Raw genomic sequence first — 18,235 nt, 5'->3', positions numbered from 1 at the left:
TTTGTGATTTGCATTTTCAATCTAATGATGTCCAGCTGTTCTATATTACAACTTGACCGAATAGTGGGTTAATATTATGGCAAAAGGTCGAATAATTCGGAAGTTGGAAGCAGCTTCTTTGATTCTTAATACGGTAGAGAAATTTTTAAATAGAAAGATTTCATAAGTGAAAATATTGTATAATTGAATGATGCATTGTTTCTTTATATATTTTGCAGCAGCATCAACAGCAAGAGCATCTGCTACACCAGCAACAACAGGTGCAGCAGCTACAACAAGAGCATCAGTTACAACAACAACAACAACAACAGCAACAACAAGAACAGCAAGTTAATCAAGAGCAATTAAGTTACGATGAGATTATACTAGAAAGTGAGCATCCTGTCCTGTATAATCTAATAAAAGAAAAGTTCTGTTGACGTGTGATGAGGTCTCGACATAGCAACTATGAATATGTTCACATAATATTGACAATAGCAACAAAGTATAGTTTATTTATTCGCGAATGCAGCTAAGAGCTCGCCCTCTGGCGGTGACAAGTGATACTAGCGAAACAAGGTAAACATTTCTTCTGTGTGTGACATTTTGTTTTGTATTTTATTTAAAACTGTGTTTAGTTCGGAAAATAGTGTGAGGAAAATTTCAACAATTATGGATAGAAAGAAGAAATGTCAAACTATTATTGTTCAGTTCAAAGTTGCTCTTCATGATCCAAGAAAAATCCAAAATTAAGTTTTCATCAAACCATTGAAGAAATTTTCAAAATATTATTGCCGATAGATAATACTCCCTGAATTTCATGAGGGTTGTTAGTAAGTAAGGGCACTAGTTTGCAGACATAATATAAATTTCTAAATTTAAATTAACTTTGCCCAATTTTCCCATATAGTACCACATGATCAGCGTTAAAAACTACCTCTCCTTCTGATATACAACGAGAGTTTTCGTTGGCATATATGTAAATAGGAAATGTATTTCATAATGGATAAGTTCATTGTTGTAACCTAATAAAATGTACATTAAATTGTAATGCTAGAGACAAATAAAGTAGACATAAATACTTGCCTTAAAATTTGTTTATGAAATATTTGAAACCTATAAAATAACACAAAAGTCAAATAACCGCAGTTTGATAACAAAATTACTAATAATAATGTCAAATAAGATAAATGTTGTTCAAATGAATGTGTAAACATGAACGGTAATGTCAAAATTACCTTGTCTCGGAGCTTACAGCTTTCGCCGCTTGGTGCGCTTGCATCTTAAAAATTATCGCGGATATCTACATATTCTTGTAATTTATATTACGTGCATAAATAATTAAATTCGTATCTTTCATATAATTCTTGCTGGTGACATCGCTATTATCATTACTGAATTGAATAAATCATTTCCAATTAGTTGCTGTTTCTTTCCTGTTAGTAAAAAACTGATTGAAATTCAGATATCATATAAAATTTAAAGAGAGGATACGTGTAGTAATTGATGCTGATCGATCTGTATTGGTAATTGACTACTTTTACTAAATATTTAAACATGGAAATCAATTGCTTCATGAACAAAATGAAATTTTAAGAAGATAGACTGACACGTATTACTTATTTTTAAGTTGTTTTATTTGTAATATATATTTACTTTGTTACTTGTTTGTTATGAATAAATATTTATTTTATTTTAATTAGGCACAAATAATTTCGTTTTTTTTATTCAATTAATAAAACATTGAAATCTTTGGTAGATAAACATTTTATTTTTACAAAATATATAACAAAAATATAGAACATTGCTAAAATATTTCTTTATAATACCTTATTAATTTTGGTCTATACTCTACCTTGGAATAAGTCATGGAACCATGTTACGTTCGAATTAAATCAACAATTTTACGAAAGTAGAATTAAATTTTACAGCAATTTTAAAATATATACCCAGAAAACTAATCGATTTTAAACAGTTATAAAATATTTAGATTACCTATTTTTTGTGACCTTTATAATGGAGTACCTATATTTTGTTAAAATTTTGGTATCAATTGGTTGTCATGTTGTTTTAAGCTTCTTGACATTTTGAGAAGAGAGCGATATGACTCTCGAAGCATTGAGAAGTCTAAACCGACAACATGGCAATCAGCTTAGAAATTGTCCAACCATAATTTATCGACTTTCCATAGTCAGTTTTCAGTTACACTATAATATAGTATATTATTGGTTATTCAAAAAAAATATGGATTGTGATATACTCTATCTTATATGAATTCCTTTCCCATCAATTATTCCTATAACCTGCTCTGGAAATTCATATTGGGCAAAATATTGTTCGATTACAACTGCCTCATTATCTCGGCCATTCTATAATTTATGGAGACAAGTTACTTAGCAAGTATGTAACTTTTCTGGTTGTTGTAGAGCTTAAGGCAATGCAAAATTTACCAGAATCATGGGTGAAATAATTAGAAATGGCAAATTTTTCTTCAATTCTGTTAGCTACTTCCCATATGCTAACATGGAAATGTTAAAAAAACTTGGCCACTATATTCAGGTACAATAATTTCAAAGTAGTTCTTATTTTTTACTCTATCTGTTTCTTAGAATAAATCTATTTCATCACCACTCTCAAGCTGGACAATGCGTCTAATAAGTCATCTGAATCACTGGACTCAAAATCGGACATCTGTAATATTTTAAAAAGTTTATTTAAAACACCGAGTTTTTTTATATTCTATTTTTTATTACCACAAGTAAAAATTCCATATTAATAATACAAGAATTACTATTTTTTTAAAGGCAACTTCCTGTATAAAATGTGACTATTTTTTACTAACATTAAACTAAAATCTTTAACAAAGTAATTATCAAAAACATAAACCTTACTTATAGGTTAATATTAACAAGATCACGTCATAAATTCCTTGAAAACTAGTTTCTTTCTACGAACACCAAATTCTTCTCATAAAGCTAATATTTTTTATTATCTATTTAGTTTAATTACAGTCCGGAATGACATATTTTCATGATTTATATAATTCAAAGTAGCTTACATTATTTATTTTAAAATTTTTAACACATTACAAAAATGACATGATTGATTTATAATTCAAACTGCCGCTGTTTATCTCCCCTCTCTACATATGGGACATATGGAACACTAGCGCCCTCTTATTTTTGTAAGATTTTTGTTTACATGGAGTTCGGGCTCCTTGTATAGTCTCCATGGTCACGAACACAGGAATACGCCATTTGCAGTTTGCTGTCATTTGTCATTTATCAATTTGTTCTTTATATCTGTCAGGCAAGAAAAGCAGCTTAATTTTTTGCAACAGTTATAATTCTGTTTTGTTAATATTAATTTGTTCACTTGTAGCCGTATCTAAAAAAATATAATATAAAGTAGTGTAAACACAAAATGGATTTCTTGGAGTATTTCGATATTTCAGCTGAAATTAAAGGATGTATGGTGCGTTAAATGTTTTTATAAATAATAATTAATAATATTTTAAAAACTATACTTTTCAGACTCCTGGCAAATTAAAAATGAATGATCAGAATATCATCTTTAAAAACAGTAAGACTGGCAAAGTTGAACAAATACCATCATCAGAATTTGACATTGTGAACTTTCAAAATTTTGCCGGTATTTGGGGAATTCGTCTTTTTTTAAAGAATGGTACATTGCACAGATTTGTGGGTTTCAAAGATTCCGAGAAGGAAAAGATTGCAAAGTTCTTTTCAAACTCTTATAAAATTGATACACTAGATAGAGAACTAAGTATGAAGGGTTGGAATTGGGGTACTGCAAAATTCACAGGTTCTGTGTTAAGTTTCGATATTGGACAAAACACGGCTTTTGAGATACCACTTAACTATGTTTCTCAATGTACTGCTGGCAAAAATGAAATTACAATGGAATTCCATCAGGTAACTATACAAGGTGTAATAAAATACAGGATCATACAGAACATATTAAAATAATGGTAATTCTTCCTGTACATTGTTCTAATAAAATGTCTCCGAGATACAAAATGTTAAAGTTGAACACTTGATCGTAAGTTTTCAGACATATTGTGTAATCAATTAAAGAAAATTAGGAGCATTGGAGCCCAATTTCTAACTAAAATTATGTCACTGAAATTAATCTGGAGCTAAAGTATAAATTGAAAAAGTCTACTAGAAACTATTAAGCTAATATTATTTTTACTAATTTTTGTTTCTTAGATTTGTTATTTACATTTGTAGAATGATGATGCTCCAGTTAGTTTAATGGAAATGCGATTTTTTATACCTTCAAATGAACTTGCGGGCGATGTAGATCCAGTTGATGCATTCCAACAGCGCGTCATGGATAAGGCCAGTGTAATAAATGTATCAGGAGATGCCATCGCCATTTTCAGAGAGATCCATTGCCTTACACCTCGGTATGTTAATTACTAATGATAGTTGTATTCCAATGCACAGCTAGATACTCTTTTAATCTAATTTTATGTTCGTAAAGTTTTCATATATTTTTTTCTTTTTCAGTGGGCGTTATGACATTAAAATATTTAATACCTTCTTCCAACTTCATGGTAAAACATTTGATTACAAAATCCCGATAACAACTGTTTTGAGGTTATTTATTTTGCCCCACAAGGATAACCGACAGATGTTCTTTGTAGTTAGTTTAGATCCTCCCATCAAACAAGGTCAAACCAGGTATCACTTTCTTGTATTACGGTTTAATCAAGAAGATGAAACGTCTATTGAGTTACCATTCACAGAGTAAGTATTATTAGATATAATTTTAAGCAATACTAATTTAAAATTATTTTTTTCACGTCGAACATTGGGCTATAATGTTTATCACTGTTGCCTGTTGTTACTTTTTTAAACCAACTATATGATAAGTCACCATATTTTTTTGTAGTCAATGTGGACAACGTGCTGAACATTAAAATTTTTTTAAGTTAATGTTTTTTGCGTAATTTATATGTTAACTAATATTGGTATGTGAATGTTTTTGAAATAATTATATTTGCTGTTTTATAAAATGTCTAATAAAAAATAAATAAAAATACTTACCAATTTGATAAATTTGAAATACTTTTTAAAGTTATTCCAAATTTTTAAGAAAAAGTATCTACTGCTGTTTTTTAAAGCACTGTGTTTGGTTTGTGAATCTCAGTATCAGTAGCCTCTGACCTTCAACATTAATCTAGTTTAAGCCTGTATCTGACAATGTAATTTGGGTGCGGCAACAAAATTGCGGGGATAAAGTCCATGCTTTTTATCATACAAGGGGACAGAATTGCTGCATTTTGTTTAGTTTGTAGTAACGTTACCCACTGTGCATTTTGTTTAACATGTAAAATATCTCAATCTGTAATTATCTTGTATAAACTACATATTATTTTTAATTCAGGCAACATTGTGATGGATAAAAATTTTAAAATAAATTGCTGTATAGCTTTAATAGCGGCTTCAACAACTTACTAACAACAGCCATAAAATTAAGAAGATAGTGGGTTGGACCTGGATTTTAAAACGCTCTTGAGGTTATTTAAACCTTTCCACAGGTCTACCAACTATAAAATACAGGTTATAATAAGCAAATCTCTATAAAAGAAACTACAATCACTGCACTTTTGTTACATGGAATAGAGCAAGTTCTAATTCATGCAATTCAGTTGCGGTGACAGAATTAGTCTGATAAGAAAAAAATTGTGGATTTTATCACGGCAACCAAATCCCTGTAACCAAATTGCATTGTCAGATACAAGCTTTAGGCAAACTACATAATATCAATCTATCTGATACTATAATAGGGGAGTTAAAGAACAAGCGGCCAACTTTAATCTGGCAAAACAAGAATTGCCAAATATGTTAACGCTTCATTTTATTATATTTATTCCAATTTTTTAGTTTGATCGATTTATGCAAAGGTGTTTATAGTCTGGTAGGTTTTGTGAATTAAGTTATTTATTTCAGTGTTTTTAATCTACAGTGTTGGTTATGTGTCTTCAATGTAAAATTTCTGTGCAATATTATGAAAAAAACACGTATTTGAATCCCAATTACAAAAAAAAAAAAATCATTTGTCACGACAGAATTTGAGAAAACAGCATCCTTATAAATATGACTCTCCTTAATATACAGAGTTACACCCTGTATATTAATATTTTTATAAATAAATAATATAAAAAGTAAGTTTTGGAAGTATAAAAAATTCTTTTGATAAATAAATAAATATCAAAACAACATACATAGTCTATTTAAGTATAGTAAGCAATGTGCTCTGACTTTGTTGTCGTTGAATTGCAATAGAGGTCGAAGATAAACTTTTTTTATGGGTATAATTTTTAGCTAACACGAATAATTTTATTTAAAACATAAAATATGAAGAATGGTCGTAAAACTTGTTGGCAGCCCTACCTATACAGGGCTGGAAAATCCACATGGTCCATCTGCCTTTACATGAGAGCAACAAAGTAAAGTAAAGAAATCCGTGCGATAGACAAGGATGGCTATAGTGAAGACATTTCATAATCTGAATAGTCACTGCCCGTTTCGGGTTAGAAGTAGGAGTGACTATTCAGATTATGAAATGTCTTCAATGTAACCATCCTTGTCTATCGCACGGATTTCTATGACTTACTTTATTGCTCTCACGTAACGGCCGATGTACCATGGGGACTTTCCAAACCTGTATAACGTTGATGTAAACATTCTTATTAACATTGTGATATAACAAATTTTTTGCAGGGAAGAATTGAAAGAAAAATACGAAGGAAAACTAGAAAAAGAATTATCTGGACCTACTTATGAAGTACTAGGAAAAATTATGAAAAACATTATTAATCGCAAACTTACGGGTCCAGGAGCATTTATTGGGTAAATATTACTAAAATAATGTATAACCAAACTTCTTTATCTGAACCGTTAACTTCCTTTTCAATGATGAAAAGAGTTCAGGGAAACGCTGGCCAAGCTCATACCAATATGAACGTGTCCGATAAAATATATATCGCCACACAATATTAATATTAAATAGTAATACCATTTATAAACATTAATTAAATATGTAAAAATAAAAATTCTTAGCCGATGAAAGTTACAGTTTGGACAGTTTTTAGTGCTAACTATATTGGCTATGTTTAAAACAAGTCACTCGGCTTGCTTTCCAAAAAAATGTTAAGGAGATTTCCTGGTTCTTGCTGGGCCTACAGCATATAATGTTTATTTAAATGTGCAAGACAATTATAACGTACAGTAATTTATGCAAAATAAACATATGGAAAAGCCGACCGACCGCTAGGAACAATGTCTATTATACAACTGAAATGACAACTGAGAGAGTAAACTGATTACAACTTTACGTTACGAGCCACATGTTCCAAACAATTACAAAATTTTTTTTTCTTAGACATTCTGGCACGCCCGCAATTGGTTGCTCGTTCAAGGCTGCAGCGGGATTGCTTTATCCACTAGAACGTGGATTTATTTATGTCCACAAACCCCCAATTCACATTCGATTTGAAGAAATAGCTTCGGTCAATTTTGCTAGAGGAGGAGGTAGCACAAGATCGTTCGATTTCGAGATAGAACTCAAATCTGGGACTGTCCACACATTCAGCAGTATCGAAAAGGAGGAATACGCTAAACTTTTCGATTTTATAACATCTAAAAAACTTAATATCAAGAACAGAGGCAAAAATGTAAGTAAATTGAATCACAGCACCACCTACGGAACTAAACTTTTATACATTTTTAGGATAAGGCCTCGTATAAGGATGACTTTGGTAATTCCGATGATGAGGCGGCGGTCGATGCCTACTTGGAAAGAGTTAAAGCCGAGGGTCAGCAAAGAGATGATCAAAGCGACGATGACGATGAAAGTACTGATGAAGACTTCAATCCCAATCAACAGGAAAGTGATGTAGCTGAGGAATTTGACAGTGAACATAGTAGTACGTCAGAAGATGATGAAGAGGGTGGTGGTTCAGGTGAGTTCCTAAAATTCAAAATGACCTAAAATCTACAACAGTCAGGGTGTTAACCTTTCAGAGTGTAATAAAATTTTAGTTAATTCCATTTAATTTTAATTTTAATTCCTATACAGGGTGTCCCGAAATTAATGCAACAAAATTTGGTCATAGATTCTTAAGACAAATTTAGGAGACCTGTATTTTTTCTTTTTGCCAAGTGGCCCCCTCATTCGGAGTAAGAGCCCCCTGAAATCCGCCTTCTTTTTTATATCAGAACAATGTATGAGAATCACTAAATTTGGTACACAGGGGTTTTATGACATGTGGAATCTGATAGTGCTACGCTTTTTGGCGGGAAACCCCTTTAAGACGGGGCCCCCTTTGGAACTAAAAAAATTTGGTCGCAATTTTGGATTTCTTAAAAATTAATAGTTATCTAGAAAACCATTGAATTTAGAAACTTTTTTGTCTCTCGATATTTTTTCATTAAACACAATGTTTTTGAGCAAAAAGAGTGAATTCGATCACATTTTGACATTTTTCTCGAAAACATTGTGTTTTACAAAAAGTTTCTAAATTTAATGACTTTCTAGTGGACTAATAATTTTTAAGAAAAAATATGTGATAAAATTCTTTTGGCTCCAAGGACAAGAGGCCCACGAAAAATTGTCTTAAGGGGGGGTTCCCCACTAAAAAGTTAGCACCAACAGATTCCACAGGTCATAAAATCCCTGTGTACCAAATTTGGTGATTCTCATACAAGATTCTGAGATATAAAAAAAAGATTACTCTTAGGGGCGGATTTCAGGGGGCTGTAACTCTGGAAGGAGGGGGGGTTGGCAAAAGTAGAAAATATGGGTCCCCTAAATTTGTCATGAATCTGTGACCAAATCTTGTTGCGTTAATTTCGACACACCCTGTATAACAACCATTTTATCCTCAATTTCACGTATTTATATAATCTCATAGTAATACCATTCTTATTATACTCCGAACACCTCGTATAACATCAGAGAATGCAAACGAATACCTTTCCTATGATTTGAAGCACCATCTAGGCGAGAGTATAAATACCAGGGAATGAACTAGAATGGCCTGAGAAACAAATCAGAAAACGTAAAACTAAAATAAGCAATACATTTTTCCCTTACATATTTTGATTTTCGTGTTTGTAACCTTTCTGAATAGAAAGGGGTGCACATGAAATAAAAATAAATTTCTCGTTCTGTGGAGTGAAACAAGAACTCGAACTTCACAATCGGACAATATCCGCAAAATTACCAACTGTAAACCCTAAAAAATAAAAATCAAAAAAATCTACTCTCCGAATGAGAACATGGCGCCCAACGTGGGGCCACAATTGAACGAGAACAAAAACAGCTTCTGAGGGAGAACAGTAGAACATCAAAAAATAAGATTAAGTATTTTTTTCATGAACTGTGGTTTGTGTTTGGTCTTGTTTTGAGAGGCAAGGCATCAAAAATTATTTTTAAATCAAATTGTGGCCATATATATATCTTTTATAAAAAAACAACATAGTGCATTGAAATTTAGTCAACAACAAGTTGTTGAAGATGCTATGTTAGTATTGTTAGTTTTCTATTATCGTGTAGATTTCACTAGCCGGCATGTTCCTTGGTAGCATTTTAGAGGTATAACTTCTTTGCGGTTAAGTTTCCTGTGTTGTATGCTACATATTTGAATATAATATATCATTTAGCTCAAAAAAGCCACTCTTGTGATAGAAATAGGATGTTTCATTAAAAAAAAAGTGTAATGTTTTGACAGTGATCTATAATGAAAGTTAATGTGCGCTGTTGGACAGTGGTATGAGACTTTAGTTGGAACTTCCTATTAACAGAGGGCACAATTAAAACATAATCTAGCGTGCAACAACTGTCTGCCAAATTGGTTTAATTTTAACATTTTTTTAAGGAGGTTCGGTACCGAAAAAAAAATGGTAAGAAAGTTTTCGAAGCAATTGAAGTCTGTTACTAAATATGCAAACTGCTTCGTGAGAAAATATCAGATCTATTGCCAACGTAGTTTTTTTGAAAATTATATTAAAAATTATGCTCTTATACACAGGCTCTAATGGGAGTTGGGGAAAAACTTTTGTCAAACGAATATTGCTCTTAAAAATGGTTAGGATCAGGAAAATAAAATTGTAATTAAAGAATTAAATATTACTAAACATTTTAAAACAATAAAAATATGCACTTACAATGTAATTATTGAGATAATGGAATTACCGAACGTTTTGACAAATTTTAACAATCATCTGATCCAATGAAAGGAAATATGGCAACGCTGTATTTAACGCTTCGACTGATGCGCTATATTTGAATAGCTCGATTTATAGACTATAAAATTATTCCAGTCGAAAACATATGTAGTAATAATTAATATTAAATACATTTTTCGTGATCTAATGCAATATAATAGCAATTTGAAACAAAAATTGAAAGGATCTCTTTGCAAAACGAACAGTATAGATGTTTGTCATAACCTTCAATTTGACAAGGCGACATCTCACTACCATACACTGAGCTTCTTGATATTTATCATATGAATCCTCGGTTTGCACATTTTACTTTTTTCTCATCAATCCACATTCTAACTGTTTCATACGCCTTTTATATTGCTTTTCAGACAATACTTTTTCTTTGTATCATGGATTCATGTTTACGGTATGCACGCTAAGCAGCTGTTGACAGTTGACCAAACTTTTACCACCACGCCATACTGATGTGCAATGTTGCCAGATTTCACCAATAGTTTTACAACCTCTTAATGAATAAATAGACAATTTTATTCAAATAAAAGATTAATTGCTGAGCATTAAACAAAAAAATATATATATGCACGCTAATATGTGTTGTTTAAATGTCATTTGCATATATTATATTTAGTTCGCTCAAATTAGATTCTGTAAGGTTGGTACTACAACGAAACTCCCGTGTATAAGCATAGGCTTCCCTCTCCCACTGTCTGCCCCGCAAGAGATCTATCGAACCTCCTTAATTGCCAGATTTCTTCCAAAAATTAAAAAAGTCAACTTTTTGTTACTTTATTTCATATAAAGGTGACAAACACCCCATTGCTGAAAGTGCTCTTGCTCTTTTTAGAAACGAATAGTTATACAGAGCCTTCATAAATGATTACAAGCCAGTAATTTTATATCGTTCATTTTGGCAATTAAATTTGGGTAAAATTAAAAATTATTAAAACAATAAGATCAAGATTACATTAAAACACAATATTCACAATTGTGATTGGTGTAATTTGTCATGAACTTCTATTCAATCAATCAGGGATCACATCATCTCTACCGTAAATGTAACAGTTTTTCTTTGTTTATTGTAAACGAATCATTAATATTGGTGAAGCCAAGATTTAGGGATTTTTCATTACCAGTTCTAGTCGTGCAATGTTGTAGTCACGTCTTCTGTGGGCTGAAATAGTGTGACTTTTTCATATTGTAGAACTTAATACAGTAATAGTTTTTCCAATCTTTAGATTTTAAAAGTCTCAACTGAAGTGGTTTCAAATTATCCTTCTGATGGTTATCAAAGTCATGATTACAATGTTTTCAGTAAATTTAGTTCTGCAGCAATCTACAATTTAGATTTCTCTGAACTGTAAATTAAACAAAATTATACATAGAAATTGCTACTTGCAATCTTAAAAATTAACAAATATTAATAAAAATCTTTTTTTTTTATTTGGACAAGAGACACTTAAATGGAGAATAACATAAGGAAAGTCCTATTATTTTTGCCTAACTTGACTAACTTTTTATAGCATCCTTTGAATTGCAACGGTAGTAAACTTCAGTAACCAGCTATTTACATTTCAGATGACGATAAAAAAGAGAAGAAGCACAAGAAGGAGAAGAAGGAAAAAAAGAAAACCAAAACAGTTTCAGAGAAACCAAGGAAAAGGAAAGAGAAGAAGGAGAAGGATGATAACAAACCAAAAAGAGCTACCTCCGCCTTTATGTTATGGTTGAATGAAAATAGAGAGAAGATTAAAAAGGAAAACGATGGTATCAAAGTTACAGAAATTGCCAAAAAAGGAGGCGAAATGTGGCGTGAACTCAAAGATAAATCTGAGTGGGAAGCTAAGGCGAACAAAGACAAGGAAAGGTATAATAAAGAAATGGCCGAGTATAAAGCTTCTGGAGGTGGAGACGACAAGAAAAAGAAAGACAAGAAACCCACAATAAAGAAAGCTAGTACTAGCACACCCAAAGTCGACGAGCTTAAAATTAAAAGTAAAGAGTATATTGAAGACACCGATAGCAGTAGTGAAGATGAAAAATCTAAAAGCAAAGATGATAAAACTAATTCTGATGAAGAGAAAAAATCGTCAAAGAAAGATACCGCTAATGAAGATAAAAAGGGAAACAAAAGGAAGAAGGATAGTGATGATGAGGAAACTAAGAAGAAAACCAAATCGAAGAAAGATTCTGAAGACGAGGATGAAGAAACTCCTGCTTCCAGTGAAGCAGATGAAGATAGCAACTAATTTAATAATAATTAATTTAATAGAATAGAATATCTTTCCAGTTTTCAAATTCATTTTTTTATGTAGTAAAGTAGAATGTGTAAGTTTATTATATAGGAATAAATTTGTTTGCATTTTGTATTAGAAAAAAATAACAGAAATGCAAGTTTATTAACGTGAAAAAAATGAATCGAAGTGTTCTCCGACTTTAATAAAAGCAAAACGATAAGATGTTTCAATATTCTACTGGCAAATATATACAGGCAAACCTCTGACCAAAAATATAAAAAAAAGGTTTAATAAGCGCACACAAAAAAATTTTTTCGCAAAATGGCGGCCGATTGAACTTTACATTCATTTTTCAACCTTTTGACCTGTCTGGATTGTTAAAAAAAAGTTAAGTAAAAAAAAATCCTACATTACGAAGTACAAAACACCTGTTTGAAATTATTGTGTCAAATTTTGGAATCGATCGAGCCGTTTTCCGAATATTTTAGAAACGATCTGAATGGTGTTTCGAGATAATCAAATCTTCGAAGAAAGGGTCAGGATTTTTTTGCTAGCAATACAATTTTAAATATAAACTAATCGTGACTAATTAAAAAAATCAACGGCATAGAAATTAAGTATTTTGTTAGAATGGGGGTATGGTTCCAAAAAAAAATGTTGACAATTAATTTCTGATTCTTCACAGCTACATTGTATTTAAAATGGAATATTTAGAAGGAAATCATGAACTTTTTTGTTGAGTAGTGCTTGCTAATTTTTAGAGATGGGCACTTTTTGGAAAAGTGTATTATAGACATGTCAGGGAAAAGTATTTTTGACCTTGAATTGAATAAGTCACCTATGAGTGACGTCATATTTTCACAGTCATTGCTCGAGTATACACAAAACAAAATATTACTTTTATTCTAATGAATATGTGTCGATATATTTATTACTTATTACCTACCTTTAGACTTTTTTTATAAACTGGTTTCTAATTTTCCCCGGACAGCCAATACACTTATTTAAATGTTTTTCCATCCTACTGGAATTCTTAAAAATTGTTTTTCAGCAGAGGTTATATTTATAATTTTTACTCAATTCAGAAAAATGTAACCAAACAGTTGATTTTGGCGTCATACTTCATTTATAAACTATTTGTGTATTAAATATTAAATTAAGAATCAACTGATTACTATTTACTAATCGTTAATTTTGCCAAAAATAATAAAATAAGGACATATAAAAGGTTATATTTTTAAAATGTCAGTTTTAGTTAAACAATTACCAACAAAATTACAAGAAAATCGATAAATATCTTTAATTTTACATGTACCAACCTCAAAAATTTTTTGCGGGAATTATGAATGCAACAAATAATTCCGCGCATGCGCATACAACTTTTCAATTTTGAAAAGTTCCCTCAGGACAAGTCCGCGGCACATCTCTAGTAATTTTAATCGTTAAGTGAGATACTTTTCTCACTCAACGTTTTAACGAAAGTTAAAAAAACTAGGAAGTCAGAAATGGTTCATTTTTCGAATAGACTTTTTTTTATTTTTGGAACACGTAAGGAATTAAAAGTAGTGATTCAAGTATCAAAATATTTCAGTGAAAACGGCTACCGGTATATCCACCATTGATACACATATTTTTGTCCAAAGTATTTTAGAAAAGATAATTTTAATTAAATTCACTCAAAAGAATTATCATTAAATTTGAAAAGTACTAAAGTGGTGACTATTATTTTTACACGTTATACATTTCAACGAGTACCATAAAAAAAAATAGTAGAACCATAAAATCATAGCGATTGTTGTCATAAAATTATTTCGAAGAATTATGAGGTGTGATTTTGAAAAAACCATTTAGAATAGCATTTTCATTTTACATTCAATCAGTGCATACGTGTTGAAAATACTGAATTTGGCGAATTTTCTCAAAAAATCGTGTACAAGAAATAATAAAATTTTATCTCTATATCTTAGGAACAAAGTATTTGCAAACCTATTTTTACTTGAGAATGACCCATAGAATATTGTCGATGCTATGCAATAATATACAGGCTGTTACAAATTCGCTTCTCACTATACGGGGATCTCGGAAACGGTAAGAGATATGAAGTAGCTTAAATGGGGGCTAAGTTGCATAATCAGGAGACCAAATTTATGCCTCTAAAAAATCAAGGCTAATATGATTAGTTTTCAAAATATTTGAAAAAAAACGAAATTTTGGAAATCTGGTTTTGTTTAGATTCAGCCTTGTTTGAGGTGATATTGAAAAAAGAAGAACACTTTCTATTGGCAACTTTTATGATTATGCCCTCTATCCAATGACATAATCAATTTTAATATTTAATGTTTCGTCTCTCCAGGACCATCATCAACTTAATTTTTTTAAACACTGGAAATTTTATTACATTTTTTGCAAGCTGTCATGACCCCCAGTACTGTACTGCCTCAGCCTGAACCTGATTCAGACGTTTTGTCTCGAAAAATTCATCTTAAATGTATTCGTTTCAAAATATATTTTTTTTTTTCAGATTTCTATGTTTCTTGAATTATCGTACACTCTAAGTGTCGCTAGACCCTGTTAAATCCACCTTGTTATTTAAACTATTACCACCACACGTTACAATAAAACATTATTAGAGTTTTAATCCTGTGCTCATACTTATTTCTAGGTTTCTCGAGTGCTCATGCTATTTCCCAGTTGCGGTTACAAATATAATAATTTCCCATCATTATTATGCTTATCTTAAATTTCATCATTTGCCAAATCGGGAACGGTGTTGAACATTTTCTGTAATTTTTTAAAGTATAACATTTATTTGGAGTTTTGGTTGTTCATATGCATTTTTAAGAGTTAATTTGTCATAATGAAATTAAAATTGTATTATTGTTTTAATTTTGACGCAGTAACTTATCGAATTATGTATGACCAGGTGGAGATTAAAACTCTAATAATCTTTTTATTGTAACGTGTGATGCTAATAGTTTAAATAACTAGGTGGATTTCACATGGTCTAACGACACTTCAAGATAATCAAGTGTACGATAATTCAAGAAACAACAATCTAAAAAAAAAAATAGCTAAATTTGGAACAAATACACTGAACATTAATTTTTTGAGACAAAACGTCTGAATCTGGTTCGGGCTGACGCAGTACAGTATTGGGTGCCATGAAGGCTTGCAAAAAATGTAATAAAATTTCCAGGGTCGTATTTAAAAAAATGAAATTGATGATGGTCCTGGAGAGACGAAACGTTACATATAAAAATTGATTGTCATTCGATAGAGGGCAAAAAGTGACCATGAGAAAGTGATGTTCTTTTTTTCAATATCACCTCAAACAAGGCTGAAATTAAATAAAAACGGATTTCCAAAATTTCGTTTTTTTTTTTCAAATATTTCTTTGATTTTTCTGTTGGGCCCCTGATTACACAGCTTTACCCCCATTTAAGCTATTTCGTATCTCTTACCGTTTCCGATATACCTGTAGTGAGAAGCAAATTTGTAACAGCCTGTATATACTTACTCATTTTAGGAAGTTACTACTATCCACTATTTTTAAAAAATCGAATCTCAAAAAGAACCTACACTGACAAAACAAAATCTATTAAAACAACTATAAAAAATAAATATCGAATGATTTTATGAAGAAATATTTCTGAAATGATACCGTTTTTACGACTTTTCACATAGTTATGACCAAAAATATTTTTATGAACTGTTTTTTAAGCTGCGAATTCTAGTTTTAGTTTTAATAAATAAATATATTTAAGTGGCAAAAGCGGAACATTCTTACCATATAAAAATGTACAAGTTAAATGAATTAACTTTAACATTGGCATAATTAACTTTTACATTCAACCACGTGGAATTTGTCGACAGTATGTTTATGAATATACGTCTCCTTAGAAATATTGTAGATACTATTTAAAATACTTTATCTTATAAATAAAACTTCAGAATAAAATAAATAATTTATTATGATCTTACAATTCAGTCTTAATATTTTTCTGCTGCACCATATCCCCACATAGATCATGCAAGTTTGTAAAAAAGTCACTATTGCTTAACTCATCACTTCTATCTAGATCGTTTAAAGCTAAACTTCTATATCTTTCTTGCAGCCGCATCAAGACATCACCGCTGTATTGCTGTACGCATTTATTTGTAACAGTATGCATAGCCAGTACACATTTTTCTATTGAATCATGGTCATCTGGATCAGCTGCAATTAATGAATATAACAGTTTGTTCAAGTACTCACACCATCCGTGACTGAGTAATAAATTTTCTAAATTTATACGTTGATACTGACTAATTAGAAAATTTTGGTTTTCATTGGAATTATCTTTAAGAGCCTGTATATTTTCTATTAATAGGTCATTCATAAGAGTAATTAGTTTAATTTGAACTTTTATAACAGGGTCTTTCTCTAAAATTTCTGTGACAACAGATATTCCTCCATTTTCTACAAATCTTAATTGGGCTAAAGGAAATCTTCGCAGTAGGCAACTGAGAGCATATATGGCTCTACTTTTAACATCTACAGATTCTAAATGTAAAATCCTTAATAAAATACCTATACTGCCAGTTTCTAAAGCATGTATTTGAACTTTGCCATTATTCTGTACCAAAGAACCAAATAATTTTAAAGTTTCTTGTTTTATTTGACTATCAGATGAATTCAAATTTTTATAGATAATTTCTTTAAATCCATTCTGACGAACAAATTCTAAAGCATTGTCAAACTGGTGAGCTAAAAAATCAAGATCTTCTAGAATTCTTATAATAGTGTAAATATTAATTTTTTCTCTTTCCATTTCGTCTTCGAATTGTTTAAATAGATCTGTTAAAATTTCTGCATCAATTTTAGGAGTTAAATTTAAAGAATTCATTTCCTTTTTTAAGTCTTCATAGCTTCGAAACTTTCCTTTAACGTCCTTTATTTCATCAACTTTTAATATGTCATCTGCTTTAATTTTTTTCAGTGTTTCTTTAATATTCTCTGGCTTCAAAAATTCTTCATCGTCTTTCTTTTCTTGAGGCACTTCTAACAATGCATTGTTTCTACTTACTTCATCATCTCTATCTAAAAGTTTTGCTTCAGTAACACCAGTTTCAAAATTTACTCTGATATGAAGTCCTTTTGGAATACTTTGTCCTAAAAAATATAAATGATAGAAATTAAAAATAAAATATTCTTTTTATTTAGCTGTAATTATATACCCTTTTTAACAACTTGCCATTCTCGAGTTGGAACAAACACGTCTTCTTTGTCTTGATTTTTTTGACTAGTAATCTCCAGAACACAAATTAAAATCCATAAAGTTTTGATTAACATTGCAGTTTAAATATTTATGACTTTACATATTAGTATAGTATCAAGGTTAAAATTTTAACATATTAGAGATAATTACGAGTTTAAAACTTAGAACACGACACAAATTCAAAAATTAAGACAAAAAACATATTTGAATCGCGAACATCGAAATGTAATTATTTGATAACACGTCAGTTTGATAACGTGTTGCTCAAAAAATATACGTGTTCCTTTCCTGCTTCGCTAAGGGATTTTAGGCATAGATTGAGATTACTGAACTACTAATTTTTGGAAACTATGATCTGAAACTAGGGATGGGCAAAAATAACCGGTTAAATGAATAACCGCGCCATTATTAAATGGCTAGAAATTGGCCTCAATGATTTGGGATCGAGGGGGATTATCCCTCTTCATCCTGCCTCATCTCGTGTAGGCCTGGACAGCCTTCG

General features: G+C 30.8%; 2 protein-coding genes and 1 long non-coding RNA gene across 3 annotated transcripts; 1 reads left to right on the top strand and 2 right to left on the bottom strand.

The window, feature by feature from the left end:
- Nucleotides 1-2,555: 2,555 nt before the first annotated feature.
- On the bottom strand, nucleotides 2,556-2,772 carry LOC111692453. Its single transcript, XR_002763235.1, has 2 exons — nucleotides 2,733-2,772; nucleotides 2,556-2,670 (listed from the first exon to the last, which is right to left on the bottom strand). It is a non-coding gene; the product is annotated as an uncharacterized LOC111692453 (long non-coding RNA).
- Nucleotides 2,773-3,263: 491 nt separating this feature from the next.
- Nucleotides 3,264-12,695, top strand: LOC108915397 (FACT complex subunit Ssrp1). The gene is made up of 8 exons (XM_018721417.1): nucleotides 3,264-3,453; nucleotides 3,513-3,914; nucleotides 4,233-4,411; nucleotides 4,515-4,754; nucleotides 6,735-6,863; nucleotides 7,396-7,687; nucleotides 7,744-7,975; nucleotides 11,817-12,695. The coding sequence occupies exons 1-8, from the start codon at nucleotides 3,403-3,405 to the stop codon at nucleotides 12,485-12,487; spliced, it is 2,196 nt and encodes a 731-aa protein (XP_018576933.1). The 5' UTR covers nucleotides 3,264-3,402; the 3' UTR covers nucleotides 12,488-12,695.
- A 3,733-nt stretch (nucleotides 12,696-16,428) lies between these two features.
- LOC108915395 (nucleotide exchange factor SIL1) lies at nucleotides 16,429-18,045 on the bottom strand. The gene is made up of 2 exons (XM_018721415.2): nucleotides 17,693-18,045; nucleotides 16,429-17,627 (listed from the first exon to the last, which is right to left on the bottom strand). Exons 1-2 carry the CDS (start codon nucleotides 17,805-17,807, stop codon nucleotides 16,453-16,455), a joined length of 1,290 nt encoding a protein of 429 aa, XP_018576931.1. The 5' UTR covers nucleotides 17,808-18,045; the 3' UTR covers nucleotides 16,429-16,452.
- Nucleotides 18,046-18,235: the final 190 nt, after the last annotated feature.

This window comes from Anoplophora glabripennis, unplaced genomic scaffold (genome assembly GCF_000390285.2).
Source record: "Anoplophora glabripennis isolate ALB-LARVAE unplaced genomic scaffold, Agla_2.0 scaffold1576, whole genome shotgun sequence".
NCBI classification, from domain to species: domain Eukaryota; kingdom Metazoa; phylum Arthropoda; class Insecta; order Coleoptera; family Cerambycidae; genus Anoplophora; species Anoplophora glabripennis.
Note: the sequence above shows the minus strand (reverse complement) of the source record. Positions and strands in the feature narration are given on the sequence as shown.